Consider the following 12,822-nt stretch of genomic DNA (forward strand, 5'->3'; position numbering starts at 1 on the left):
TTCTAAAATAGCACAGTCAGTTTTTCCTTAGCCTTGCACACGGAGTCCTGAAGTCTTCTCCACCACTGAAGCACACTCTATGAAGGTGGGCCTCGTGGTTTTAGAGAGCTACTATATTGCTTTCCAGGGAAACCAATGCTTCTTGAACGTTTGGGGGTGTCATTCAGAATTTGGTGTATACTGTCACACTATTTTGGCATTAGCTTGACCAAAAAAGACTATTATTCAAGAAAGAGTGCATGAATTTTTCCTTCCTTTATGTGAAACTTAAGAAAAGTGAACGAGTGATTACCCAGAAGTCATTGCATCTTACGTTCATTATTTTGAGTCTGTTCCAAGTAGGATCAGAGAAGTATTGTAAAAGTGATTCTTATCAATGTCTCTCGTCATGGAACTTCATATTCTAAGCAGAGGTAAACTGGTTTAAAGTTATGCAGGTGCAGTGCATTGCTGAGATGACTGACGTTTGGGTCTGGTGTTTGCTGGTGCTCTTCCCCTCCTTGCCAGCTGGGAGCTCTGCCTAGGGATGGATCTTCCACCGCTCTTCAGCCTTCCTACCACCTCCCCTCTCTACGAAGATTGTTACAGTGCATTAAAAAAAAAAAAAAAAAAGATGATAAATAAATGGAGAAAGGGTTCAAAATGCTATGAAGTTCCTTTGTGAAAATATCTGTGTCAGCACATCACCAAGATCCCAGAAGTGCAGGACCTGAAATGCGAAAACCTCCGGAAAGGAGTGAGGTGTCAGTAGGTGCCAGCACATCCCTGTGAGTGCTGCCCAAGGGTGAGTGCACTGAATCATTTTCCAGGGTTTGAATTTTTCACATTCCCCATTTCTTCTAAGGCTCACACTCTATCAAAGGCTTTTCGGTGACTGGGAATTTGATTATTCAGAACAAATCGGTCGTGCTTCTTGAAGCCAGGATTCCAAACAGAATGTACCTATAAAGAGAGATTTGGTTTAAAACAAAAGGAGAGCAGAAGCTTTGATCCAGCAAGGTTTTGAATATTCTGGCTCAGTTCCACGTTACACAAACACAAGCTGAGGTTTAATTGTATGAGTTGCCTTTGATAGAATTGCTCATGTGTATGAATTGCATTGGGCTTAATTTTGTTGGTGCCAAGTGCACAGCATCCATTGGGGTTAAGACCTTTTGATCTTGTTCCTTTTAAGCGACGTGGTGGTTTAAAGTCATGAAATGCACCAATTCTGGGGAGAACCAAGGAGGAGATGCGTGAAGTTTCTTCAATATGCAGTGGTAATGGAAACAATAGAAACTGAGTGAAAGAGAAGAGGGCTGGGCTGGCCTGGGGTTGGTTGCCTGAGAATTACTGAGGTTTAAAGGAGGTCTCTTTATGGCCACCAGGCTGATGCTTTCTGTATTTAATGGGAACCGTGGTTGTGTATTAACTCTCTGGCTGGCTGCAAACCAGCAGTGATGATCTTCTTCTGAAATAAAGCAAGCATCTTAATCAAACTGATGTTTTACCAACTCACACTCGCCTGCAAACAGAGGCATTTGGTGGAAAGACAAACGTCAGTGAGGTGAAATCAAGTCAAATAGTGCAAGGATTCACAAAGAGTCTCAAACATTGGACAGACCAGGGAAAGAAATAGCATCTCAGTAACGTCTGCTTTACAACAAAGGTGTTTCATGTCCCAGCTGTTTATCACGTGTCAGAGAATACTCCTGAATGAGCAGGAAAACGTAAGAACGATCGTAAGAATTCTTAGTTCTTGAACTTTTTAGGTGTGTGTGCATAGCTGAATGAAAATGCTTTCAGAAAATCAAGGTGTATGCAAACGGTATCTAAATAAAAGGACTAAAAATTTCATTTCCTTGAGTTTTTCTCAACAAACTGTGAGACAACGCGCTCCCCTGGGCGTGTGTGCTTGCGTTAATAATCGCCATTCACCTATTTTTTTAGAAGTTAGAAAAGTCTCCCGGTGATAAAGTGGATGTTCTGCAGATTTGCCACTTGGTGGTGCCAGATTGATTTACAAATGGTGAGGCGAGGTGCTGAAGCTGTGCCTGAGGAGCGTGTAGCAAGCTGTCATTTGGGTGGAAAACACTGATTTTGTGCCTGCACCAATGCAGCTGTACTCAGCAGCGCTTCTGGCCTCCATCCCTCACTCTTCAGATCTTGGGTCCCTCTCTCTGTCCCTCCAGCACAAAAGACATTAAGCCGATAGCGGGGTTGTATCCGTGAGGATAAAGTTTCTAGAACATTTCTCCCATAGCATGCACCCAGCCAAAAATAGTTGGGATTCAGCGATATTCCAGGCGTGGTGCAGATACCTGCTGGGTTGCTGGAGGCAGCTGCAGGTGTGCTGCTGGCAGCCAGGACGTGTTGTGACTGTGGGTGTTTGACTGGCACGGATCCTGTGCAGTTTTTAGTTGAACACTGCCAAGAGTTTTTGGGTATTTATCACTGAGGTGTAATTCCTAGTTCAGCGAAGGGTACAAGAAGGGCAATGACCATTGTAGATGGAAATCTAAACAAAAAGAGCAATGCAATTCATTTCATCTTGCTGTTGATTTTTTAGTTACAGAGCTGCTCTTAGCAGCCTCGAAGTTGCTATGTTTTATTACAATTTCTGTTTCTCGCAGTGTTATCAGTGTTTAGCATTGAAGTGTATTTGCACCAGGCTTCATAACTTCTTTTTTTTCTCTCTCTCTCTCAACGCTGCAGTTCCAAAAGAATTGGTGGAGCTTCACTTGAAACTGATGAGAAAGATTGGGAAGTCTGTCACAGCAGACAGATGGGAAAAATATTTGATCAAGGTACAATATGCATGTTGTATTATTCTGCACTGCTGGAATACGCTTATGATGAGCTGTTGTGTCAGCAATCCCTGGTATGAATTATAGTGAGCCTTGGGCTCTGCTGCGGCCAACACCGATGTGCGTGCCCAGACTTCGGTTGCATAAGGATCCCAGCTTAACTTTCAGGCTGCCTAGGCTCGTACAAAAATCTCTAAAAATAAACATTATCTCCTGCATGTATAAGAGTGTACACCTTCATACTTGCTAGAAACAAACTTTGTGAGCATTGAGACCCTACGTATGGAAGCAGATTTAGTAGCCTGCAAACAGCCTACACTGAGCAGAGAAATCAACACTGTAACTACTCATTTGAAAGTAAGTTGGTTGGTTGGTATTCATGCGGGGACTGACCATACAGAACTCTTGTACCATGTGCTAATATTAAATGAGAACATTGCAGTGATTTATATCAGCACGCTCACAATGGCACGGCCAAGATAAAAACGTAGTTAGGCATCCGTAAAAATAGAACATCCCATTGTTTTACCTAATTCTGTATTGCATCTTAGTTGTGTCTGTGCCTTTGTTGACACCTTACCTGCAAATAGTTTTTATTTTAAACCATTTCCACTGCTTCAGAAAATAAAAACAGACCAATGCTCAAAATTTGGAGTTTGGCATTTCACCTCTAGATACCTTGTTCCACGTAAACATAGCGTTAGAATCATCCCAGAATCATAGAATGGTTTGGGATGGAAGAGACCTCTGAGATCATCTCTTTCCAACCCTCCTGCCATGGGCAGTGCTGCCAGCTGCGAGGTCGGGCTGCCCAGGACCCCATCCAGCCTGGCCTGGTATTGTCTGTACAGCCACGCTTGCATCTTACTTAGAAATACAGCGCCGTGGTGATAGCAGCAAAACAAATCATGACGTTGGCAGATCCGGTCACGGTTTGTTCCCCTCAGTGCTATCTACGAAATTTCCTGAGGTAGGAATTTGCCTTGAGGTTTGTGTAGTCTGAAGTTGATGATGTGCATGAGAGCAGGAGCATGTCAGGAAAAAGCCTGCTGAAGGGCCTAAGGTTAAATCTGACCTCTTCAGCAGCTGCAGAGCATTTCGGATGCTGCTTTGAGCTAGTTACATGATGTATGCACCTTCTGTGTGTTCGTGTATTACCAAGTACTGTGGTTACTGTGCTGTATTAAATCCATTGATATACCCAAAAGCCATTCCAGCAAGCTGAGGAAACCTAACCCTGACGAGAGAGCATACAAATCCCACTGAAACAGTTGTGTGGTAAGCAGAAAATGGGGAGAAAACAAGTATATGAGGGAACAGTCTGGAAAGTCTTCCTTCAGTGAGGAGGGAGAGCACTGAGGAAGCCTTCCCATCCGCCCCTGTTAAGACCAAGTAAGCAGGAATAACTTCTACTTCATTTAACTTGATACTTACCCTAGCCAGTGGTTCAAAGGAATTTCAAGAACAAAGGAATTTGAATATAACTAATTAGAGAGGTATGCTAATATTGCCCCCGTTTCAAAAGGGTATAATTAGTTTAGAAAAACAAGGAAGAGCGTTGGGAGGTGTCCCAAAAGCCAGGAAAAGTGGAAATGGAAAACGTGTGGAATCACTGAGAGCGTTCTTGGGAGCTGTCTGCAGCGTTGTTTGACTGGGAAGGAAACGCTGCAGCTGAGAGTTCTTCCCTTTCCCTGTCCTGGTGGTGAGCCACCCAGTTTTGCTTCACCAGCCTACATGCTGTTCTTTCTGGAAGCAAATGGCTGCAGGGCTCCAGGATCTGAATTTGTCCTGCACGAAGAGCCTACATTGTTGTGTATGAGTGAAGTGAAGAAAGGATTTGTCCTACACGTTTTAACAGCTGAGAGGAGCTGACCAGCTTAGCTGCTTTGGGAAACACGTACCTGAATTCATTCAGATTGCTCTGTCTCCCGACAAAATGTTTTCACTGACTGCTGCCAAACGTATTTTGTGTTTTCATACAGATAGAATTTCTTTGGGCTGGTGAATCCGGAAACTTCAGCCCCGACCACACTGTTCTGCCCCAGCTGTTAGAGTTGAGGGCTTGGTGGTCCCACCCAGGCAGACTCCTCTGCCGTGTTTGTCACCTTCCTCTTTTCATTGGTTTAAGTGAACGTGTGGAGTGCGGTTATAGGAAGCGTCAGATGCTGCTGTAGCTGCTTTGAAAACGTTGGAGGGATGTTTTGATGCCTCTTTCCCAGAGTGGGAAGCTACTGACTGCTCTTCAGTGTGCAGAAAGCAGCTGTTTCCATGAGCAGCAGGCTTTTGTTTGCTGTGAAACGTCCTTTCTGTGAAGTCAGAGGCAGATATTGAGGCAGAGCTCGTGTCAATGGGATCTGTAGTTCAGGGCTGTGACGGTGCTCGCCAGGAGAAAGCACGATGATCTGGTTTTTAATTGTCAAAGTGGAGTCATTTCAGTCTGAACAGATGCTTTATCAGCTCTTATGTCTCTTGAGTTGTCGCTTTGACAATCATATGCTTCCGAAGCACATGAAACTTCTCATTATTGCTTTCATACTTAATGAGCAAGCAATGAACGGTGACTGGCACCTGCCCTGAGCAGGGGTTTGATATACAGTTTCCCAGAGTTCTTTGTGTTCCAGTATTGAAAATGAAGGAGAAAGCAGAGTAGGCTCATTTAGTGCTTGAGGAACAATTGCCTCTCTTGCTGTGAGCTGTGTGCCAGAGGAGAACCTGTGTTAATGCCTTAGCCTCAGAGCAGGAAAAACTGCTCCTCAGCAGAATTCCTTGTTATCAGAGCACGTCTTCACCATTCCCGTAGGTTGCAGAGTCAGTGTGATTTATGGTGTGGCTGAGCCAACCTAATTGCAAGCTGATGCTGAGAAGCATGGTCCCAAGTTTCCCCTTTCTTGGTGCTCCTGAACCTTACCTGACCCCAGAGTGAGCCACATTATGCACCAGAGCCAGCAGAAAAGCAGCTCTGCAGAACAAAAAGGAGAAGTAGTTTTCTGCTATTTTATCTGCCTTAGCCAGCTCATACTTGGGCTGGTGAAGAACCGGTGTCAGTACTAGGGGTAGCGTGGCAGTGGGGACAGAGAGGGAGAACACGACTTCTTTCGGTTGTAGCCCACGTTGAGTTTTACCTCTGCTGGGGAAATTCAGTGTCTTTTTTGCTTGTTTCCAGAGAAAGCTGCTTTCATGTGTGATTTCCAGGTTGCTAAGTAGCTTAGTGATAACATCATGTGTTTGATGATTTGGTGGCTGGGAGACTACATGGTTTTGCTGGAGTTTGCTCAGCAGAGCTTTGGTTCCTTGTGGATTGGAGTGCAGGAGCGCGCTGATTTGAACAGCTGTGATTCAGCGGTGGCACTTCAAAATATTCTCAACTGGAGATGTGGCTGTGCTTAACTCCTGCTCCTTCTAATGGGTATTCCCACCAGGATAGGTTGGAGATCCCACTGCTGCAGCTTTGGTTGAGAGCTTCTGCTGTGTTTTTGCTTGTGATGCTTCCCTTTCCATGGGTTGTCTCAAGCACGTTTGACTTCTTCAGGGAGGAGAGGGAATTCCTTCTGCACCGCTGTTACTGGAAGTTCCTGTGATTCAGTCTTTGTCCTTTCTTGCTGCTTTTTTTTGTGTTCTGTGCTTTTTTTTCCTCTTGAAGGCATTGAACTTATTTGCTTTTAGTAAATTAAGGCTGGCTGTACTTAAAATATTTTGAAATATTTATCAAATGACTTGAGGGCCAAGCTATTATGCCCAGTAATTCCACACCGTAGAGTGTAAGTTTCATTTATCTGCAGTACAGTTGTAGGACAACAGGATCCCAAGAGAGCTTGGCAGCCGATGTGCTAAGTGCTGCAAAGACATGCTAAGAAATCACGTCCACTCAAGAGAATTTATTTTCTAAGTTGACAGAAATAGAAGAATGGAAGATTTTGCACAGCAAAGATGAGAATAACTTCACAGTTCAGAGTTGTGCTGCCAAATGCAAGAGTTTTAGAGTAGCTGGTATCAGAGTCTCAGTGATATATTCTTCCATGGAGGTTTGCCGGTGCTCTCTGACCTATCCCAGTTTTATTTTTGATTTTCATTTAAGACTTTTTGACTTAGAATCCTGACAGCATCATGTGCAATTTTAGTGCAGTAAGGTACTATTAATATAAAAGTTTAAAGTTTCTTGTATCCACTAACCCTGCTAATCTCAACGTTTCCTTGGTGACAGATATGCCAAGAATTCAACAGCACTTGGGCTTGGGAGATGGAAAAAAAAGGATACCTAGAAATGAGTGTCGAATGCAAACTGGGGATTCTGAAGGTATGCCTTCAACTAAGTTTCTAAATGTCTTTTTCCTTACTCGCTTGAATATCTTAGAGATTTGACTTTCTCACTCACTGAAGCATCTTGCAAATTTCACTTGGATGTATTAAATGTAGAGCTGATCTTGGAACAGGAATGTTGTTCTTTGTGGTGGGGCAGGCCCAAACAATGTCATCCTTTTCTTGCACGCTTTTCATACTCATACTTCCATGTATTATTTCTCTTCATGTTTTTATGTCTTAACATTCTTCCCACTTTCTCATTTTTTTTTTCCAGTATCTCTGTGAATGTCAATTTGATGACAATCTAAAGTTCAAAAATATAATTAACGAGGAGGATGCTGATGCCATGCGTCTTCAGCCTATTGGTCGAGACAAGGATGGACTGATGTATTGGTATCAGCTGGATCAAGAGCATAATGTCAGGATGTACATAGAAGAACAGGATGACCAGGATGGATCCACATGGAAATGCATTGTTAGGTATTCCCTTTTTTTTTTTCTCCCTTTTTTTTCCCCATGTTTTGTAGGGTGGGATTCTAGTGGCTCCATGTGGCTGGGGTTCACAAATTCATTTCACTCAATCTCCGTTTCTAGCAGAAATGTTACACTGGGATTTTCTGCCCGCACAGGTGTGATTTAGTGAAAAAATACCTCCAGAAATGTCTCACTGATTTGTGCATAATAGCTAATGAGTTTTATGCTCGATGAATCTGTAAGGATATATGGAAGGGGTACCAAGAGCAGATTGTCCTGAGGACAGTGTCTCCATGTTGCCTCCTGACATGTTTATTCTCTTTGGAGATGAAATGGAACTGTTACTTCTTTAACTTCTGCCCTATGAAGGCAGTTATAAGTGGACAGTTTTGTTCTTATGAGGATTACATTGCAATTTGAACTTCTGGCCATCCACATGGATTCAGAGCCCTTTCTGGAGTAGAATTCAGCTCGTAGATGGCTGAAGTTGAGGTACATGATGGTGATGCGGACTGACATGTGCATGGCTCAGTGCCCCTGGGTCTCTGTTGCTTTACATTGCTCTGATAATATTTTAGTGACATTTTAGCCTCAGATTTATGGATTTTCGTGATTCTGGTTACGTACTTTGTTCTTTCCTTCTTTATGCACAGTATGTATGGACCCTTCTTAATGGAAAAATAATTAGTACTACGTATATACATTTTTCTCATATCTATCAGTTATCTGTTTTTAGCTTATTTCCATGTAAACTTTATCTTCCTTTTGGCTGAATAATTCCAAGAGGATTTCAAACTGGGCCCAGCAGATCAACTCCGACTAAATTAATACATAGAGATGTAACAATAGATCTTAAGAAGTTAAATAATATGTATTATTTTTATTTTTCTGTTTAGAAGTTTTAATTTCTGTAATTTTAATATTTTTTTTATTTCTATGTTTATATATATCTTTTAATTTCTATAGCTTACTTACATATCCAAACCTTAGCAACCGGGGCAGTCATACAGAATGTTTTAAACCACTGTCAATGGGCCATAAAGTGATAAGCCTTACCATCAATGAAGTTTAGACAGCTGTTGTGGGTGAATAAAGGAAATGCATCTGAACAAGCCAACCAATTGCTGAGCAGCATTTATCTTTTTCCTACGTTCTGGACTCGAGGGATCAGTGCCAAGAGCAGAGGAAATCAGACTTCCTCTGGGCAAGTTCTGACACTCGTACTTAGCGCAGAAAAACTCAGTAATGCAGGATGACATCTGAAATCCTTTTAAACCTGTGTAATTCTCTGTGATGCACTTCCAGTCTTTTTCTTTTTTTTTCTGTAAAACTCATCAAAGCTAGTTGCTGAATGTTGACTTCGAAAAAGGAAACCTGAGAGTCTTGTGATTCTAGTCTGTTTTGAAAACAAAGGACCTGTTTAATCAACACTCACATTCATAATCTGTTAAGGTTTTGGTTTTTCTAGCTAGATATCCAGTGTAAGGAGTTAAAATGCACTGACATTCAAGCACGGAGAGGTGCACAAATAGCTGGAGCCCTCTAGACATCTTTGTATTGTTTCCTAAACGTGTTAAGAAGAAATTGCAAAGAGAAGCCAGTGAGAGCTGGTAAGAGAATGATGAATAAAAAATAATAAATGGTACCAGCTTGGATCCAGACCAACAGGACTTGAGTCTGGGTAGACAAAGTCCTTCGAAACAAAGCGATTTTATTGTGTATGGATAAGTTGGAAAATTTCCGAATGCAAGATTGCAGCCACTCTGGTAGGGCAGGCATTTCACCGTGCTCGTGTATAAGGTTTTCAGGGCAGTGTTCATTTAAACAGATGGTGTTTGTTTATTTTTAATGAATCCCTCTGGGGTGAGTGAGTAAGTGGCTTATCAGACAATATGTTTTTTCTTCCGTCATCCAGAAACCGAAATGAGCTTGCCGAGACCCTTGAGCTCTTGAAAGCACAAATTGATCCTGCCCTGCTGAAAAACAACAATTCTCAGCAGGAGAATTCATCACGTGAAAGCCCAAGTATAGAAGATGAAGACACCAAAAAGGGTGAAGAAACATCTACACAAGGTTTTCTGCCTTTTCTCACATTTTAAATGTTGTGCTGTGGCAGCGTCAGAATTTTCAACTTGATTAAAAGTTACCATTGTAGATTAGGGCTCTTCAAAAAAAAAAAACCAAAAAAGACCATTTCTGTTCATAGTAAATCAAGTGATCGCTGATGAATATTATTGAAGTTTTTTTAGTGCATATTTAGATGCAAGAGTTATTTATAAAAAGAGAGAGATGTATAAATCGTTTTCTAATTAATTTTATTTATGCTGTGCGTTTTGTATGGTATTGTAAATACTTGTCATTGTACGTTTTTGTGGAGTATCCAACTGTTGCCCAACTTTTCCTGTTCTAATAACATTAAAATTTCAAAAAGAAAAAAATCTCTTTGTGCAATGCCATGATTGAAGTCAGTACAATACTGTGTATGTCATTTATTTTTACTTTTAAGCTTGAATCAAAAATACAGGCTTTTTCCTCACAGTCTGCATGATTTTTCAAGAAGGCATGAACTTACGTTGAAACAATTTGAAATACAAAAATATTTATACATGAAGTGGTCTTGAGCTGCCTCCACCATATTATGTTTTGCTAGTAAAGAACCCATTTTCCTTCCTTATTATCATGTCATTGCACATGTTAAATATCTTGCCTGACTTGGTGGTTTGTGCATTGGTTTTACTTAGTGTCAGCCTGAAATGTTTTGTGTTACAAGACTTTTCTTAGGTTATGAGAAGCTAAAAGCTTGTTAGCCCGGGTAATTTTACCCAGGTTACTACCTAATGTTAACATTTTGTTAAACTACAGGAAAAGAGTTGCTCAATCAGAAACAAGATTTAAGATTCTAGTGTGTTAATATGTGTTCCTTCAAATCTGTTTAGTTAATCTGTTACCTGCTGGAGAGGAGCTCAGTGGAGAAGGACCTGGGGGTCCTGGTGGATGACAGGTTGGCCATGAGCCAGCAGTGTGCCCTTTGTGGCCAAGAAGGCCAGTGGGATCCTGGGGTGCATTAAAAAGAGCGTGGCCAGCAGGTCGAGGGAGGTGATCCTCCCCCTCTACTCTGCCCTGCTGAGGCCACATTTAGACTACTATGTCCAGTTCTGGGCTCCCCAGTTCAGAAAAGACAGGGATCTCCTGGAAAGAGTCCAGTGGAGACCCACGAAGATAATACAGCGCTGGGAGCACCTCCTGTATGAGGAAAGGCTGAGCGACCTGGGTCTGTTCAGCCTGGGGAAAAGAAGACTGAGAGGGGATCTGATAAATGTTTATAGATATCTGGAGGGAGGTGGGAGGCAAATGGACGAGGGCAGGCTCTTCTTGGTGCCGTGTAGCGATAGGGCAAAGAGTATTGACCTGAAACTTGAACGTAGGAAGTTGTGCGCTAACATGGGGAAGAACTTCTTTACAGTAAGGCTGACAGAGCACTGGAACAAGTTGTCCAGAGAGGTGGTGGAGTCTTCTTATATGAAGATATTCAAGACCCATCTGGATGCCCAGCTGTGCCACCTATTGTAGGGAACCTGCTTTAGCAGGGGGATGGACTCGATGGTCTCTGAAGGTCCCTTCCAACTCCTGCCATTCTGTGGTTCTGTGATTGAACTGGATACAAAATTAGCAAGACCTGTCTTGGTTCTGAGCATCAAAGAGAAACGCTTGCTTCTCGTTCCCATTCTTTGCAACAAACATTGTAGAATGGAAGAAATCAATGAAACATTTAGACAAATAATGTAAGTTGGGTTTGGAAGTATTAAAAGACAAGTGCAGAAATTGCAGAAAATTGTGACAAAAAACAGGAGAATTGTCTCTGTCTAAGACATTTCCAATATGTACCTTTGCATGTAAGTGACAGCCCAATCTACGTGGCTACTGATACTGCAGAGTTCATTCTACAGGGTCGTACTGATTATGCCTTTTTCTCACTCAAAGCTGATAAGGTCAGCTTAAATAATGCAGTCAAGCCCTCTGCTTTGAGTGTGATTTTACTGAACTGAAAATAAATCATTTTATAACATCTTAACTCTCCGCTGTAGACAAGTCCTGAAGTCCTTTTGCACGCTCCAGTGTCACCGAAGTCACCGGCTCCGCTGGCATGCAGAATCACTCCTAGGCACTAGTCCTGCAGACGTAATGATTAGTGAGATTATTTACATGTGCTGTGATTTAATTGCGGCCAATGTACCCACAGAGCAGCACTCCGATCATTTCAGTCGAGTTTCATAATTCTTCCTATTAGTCATCAAACTATCCTCAAATTCTAGGGATGTATCAAAGCCCTTCAGAGGTACTGTGAAAATTTATCGGAAGGACTGAAAGCTGCTTTGACAGCTTTCCAAATAGCATTAAAGTCATTCATTCAAAAATAAATGGATCCAGTGCTTGCTTTTTTTTTTTTTTTTTTTTTCAACTTAGCCTGCTTGACTCAAATAGCATTAAGGCAACTTGTGCATCTGCTGAGTCAGTGTGGCATATGAAGTGCTTTTTGAGCAGCTGGGAGAGTTAAGAACTAAATCTTAAACTAAAACAGCCATTACTCTATTAGCACAGGGAGCGGTTTTGGGGATTCTGGTGATGTTAGTTGGGGGAAAAAGCAGTTGGTGATGGGAGGAAATGGTTGAACTAAGTTTATCCCGAAAGAAGTGAAGAGAGGGTGGAAGGATACACGCACATCGAATATGTCACTGTCAATTACTGACAAACGTCTTTAGAGGGACAGCTTTTATGCTACAAGAGCTCAGAGTGGTGATTACCTCCATGAAAGGAGAAAAAAACCTTCAGCCTTCAAACTGCTATTGCTTCTGGTGCATCTCTTGCATCTCACCCCATGCTACTTGCTGAGGCTTATTTGGTTACGTGCTTTGTATTATAGATCATTCTGTGATGACTCAATGATTTAGGAACATTCTAAAACGTATGACTACTTCCTCACCACTCTTTTCTTTTGTAATTAGTTCACATATTTGCCCTGCGTGTTGATAATCACTTTGGGAAGCTCTCAGCTTGGAAAAGAATCACACCAGTGTGGAGGGAGAGGGGTGAGGTAGAAGAAAGGAAACATGGCTTTGTCTGGAGTTAGGACACCCGTTCTGTAACGTCTTCCAGATGGCAGAAGATGCTGTTACACTATCTGTACTATATCATCTTTGCTTTTTCTAATTAGCTCTGTCCCTAGCTGAGTCAGAAAGCGTGGCAAAATAAAACACCTGAGATA

The 12,822-nt window shown here is 42.0% G+C and overlaps 1 protein-coding gene across 3 annotated transcripts in view; it reads left to right on the top strand.

Annotated features, from left to right (window-relative positions):
- RSF1 (remodeling and spacing factor 1) overlaps positions 1-12,822 on the top strand; it is a 61,635-nt gene that overhangs the window by 17,695 nt on the left and 31,118 nt on the right. For 2 of the 3 annotated variants that reach the window (XR_002434028.1, XM_021383062.1), the window contains exons 2-5: positions 2,695-2,786; positions 6,988-7,080; positions 7,360-7,565; positions 9,475-9,632. Coding sequence is in view for 2 of the 3 variants with exons in the window: in XM_021383062.1 (XP_021238737.1) it covers positions 2,695-2,786; positions 6,988-7,080; positions 7,360-7,565; positions 9,475-9,632 (549 nt within the window). In the remaining variant the exon portion in view is untranslated. The remainder of the gene's footprint in view (positions 1-2,694; positions 2,787-6,987; positions 7,081-7,359; positions 7,566-9,474; positions 9,633-12,822) is intronic. The other variant, XM_021383074.1, reaches the window with a different exon arrangement.

The sequence above is a fragment of the Numida meleagris genome, chromosome 1 (genome assembly GCF_002078875.1).
Source record: "Numida meleagris isolate 19003 breed g44 Domestic line chromosome 1, NumMel1.0, whole genome shotgun sequence".
NCBI classification, from domain to species: Eukaryota; Metazoa; Chordata; class Aves; order Galliformes; family Numididae; genus Numida; species Numida meleagris.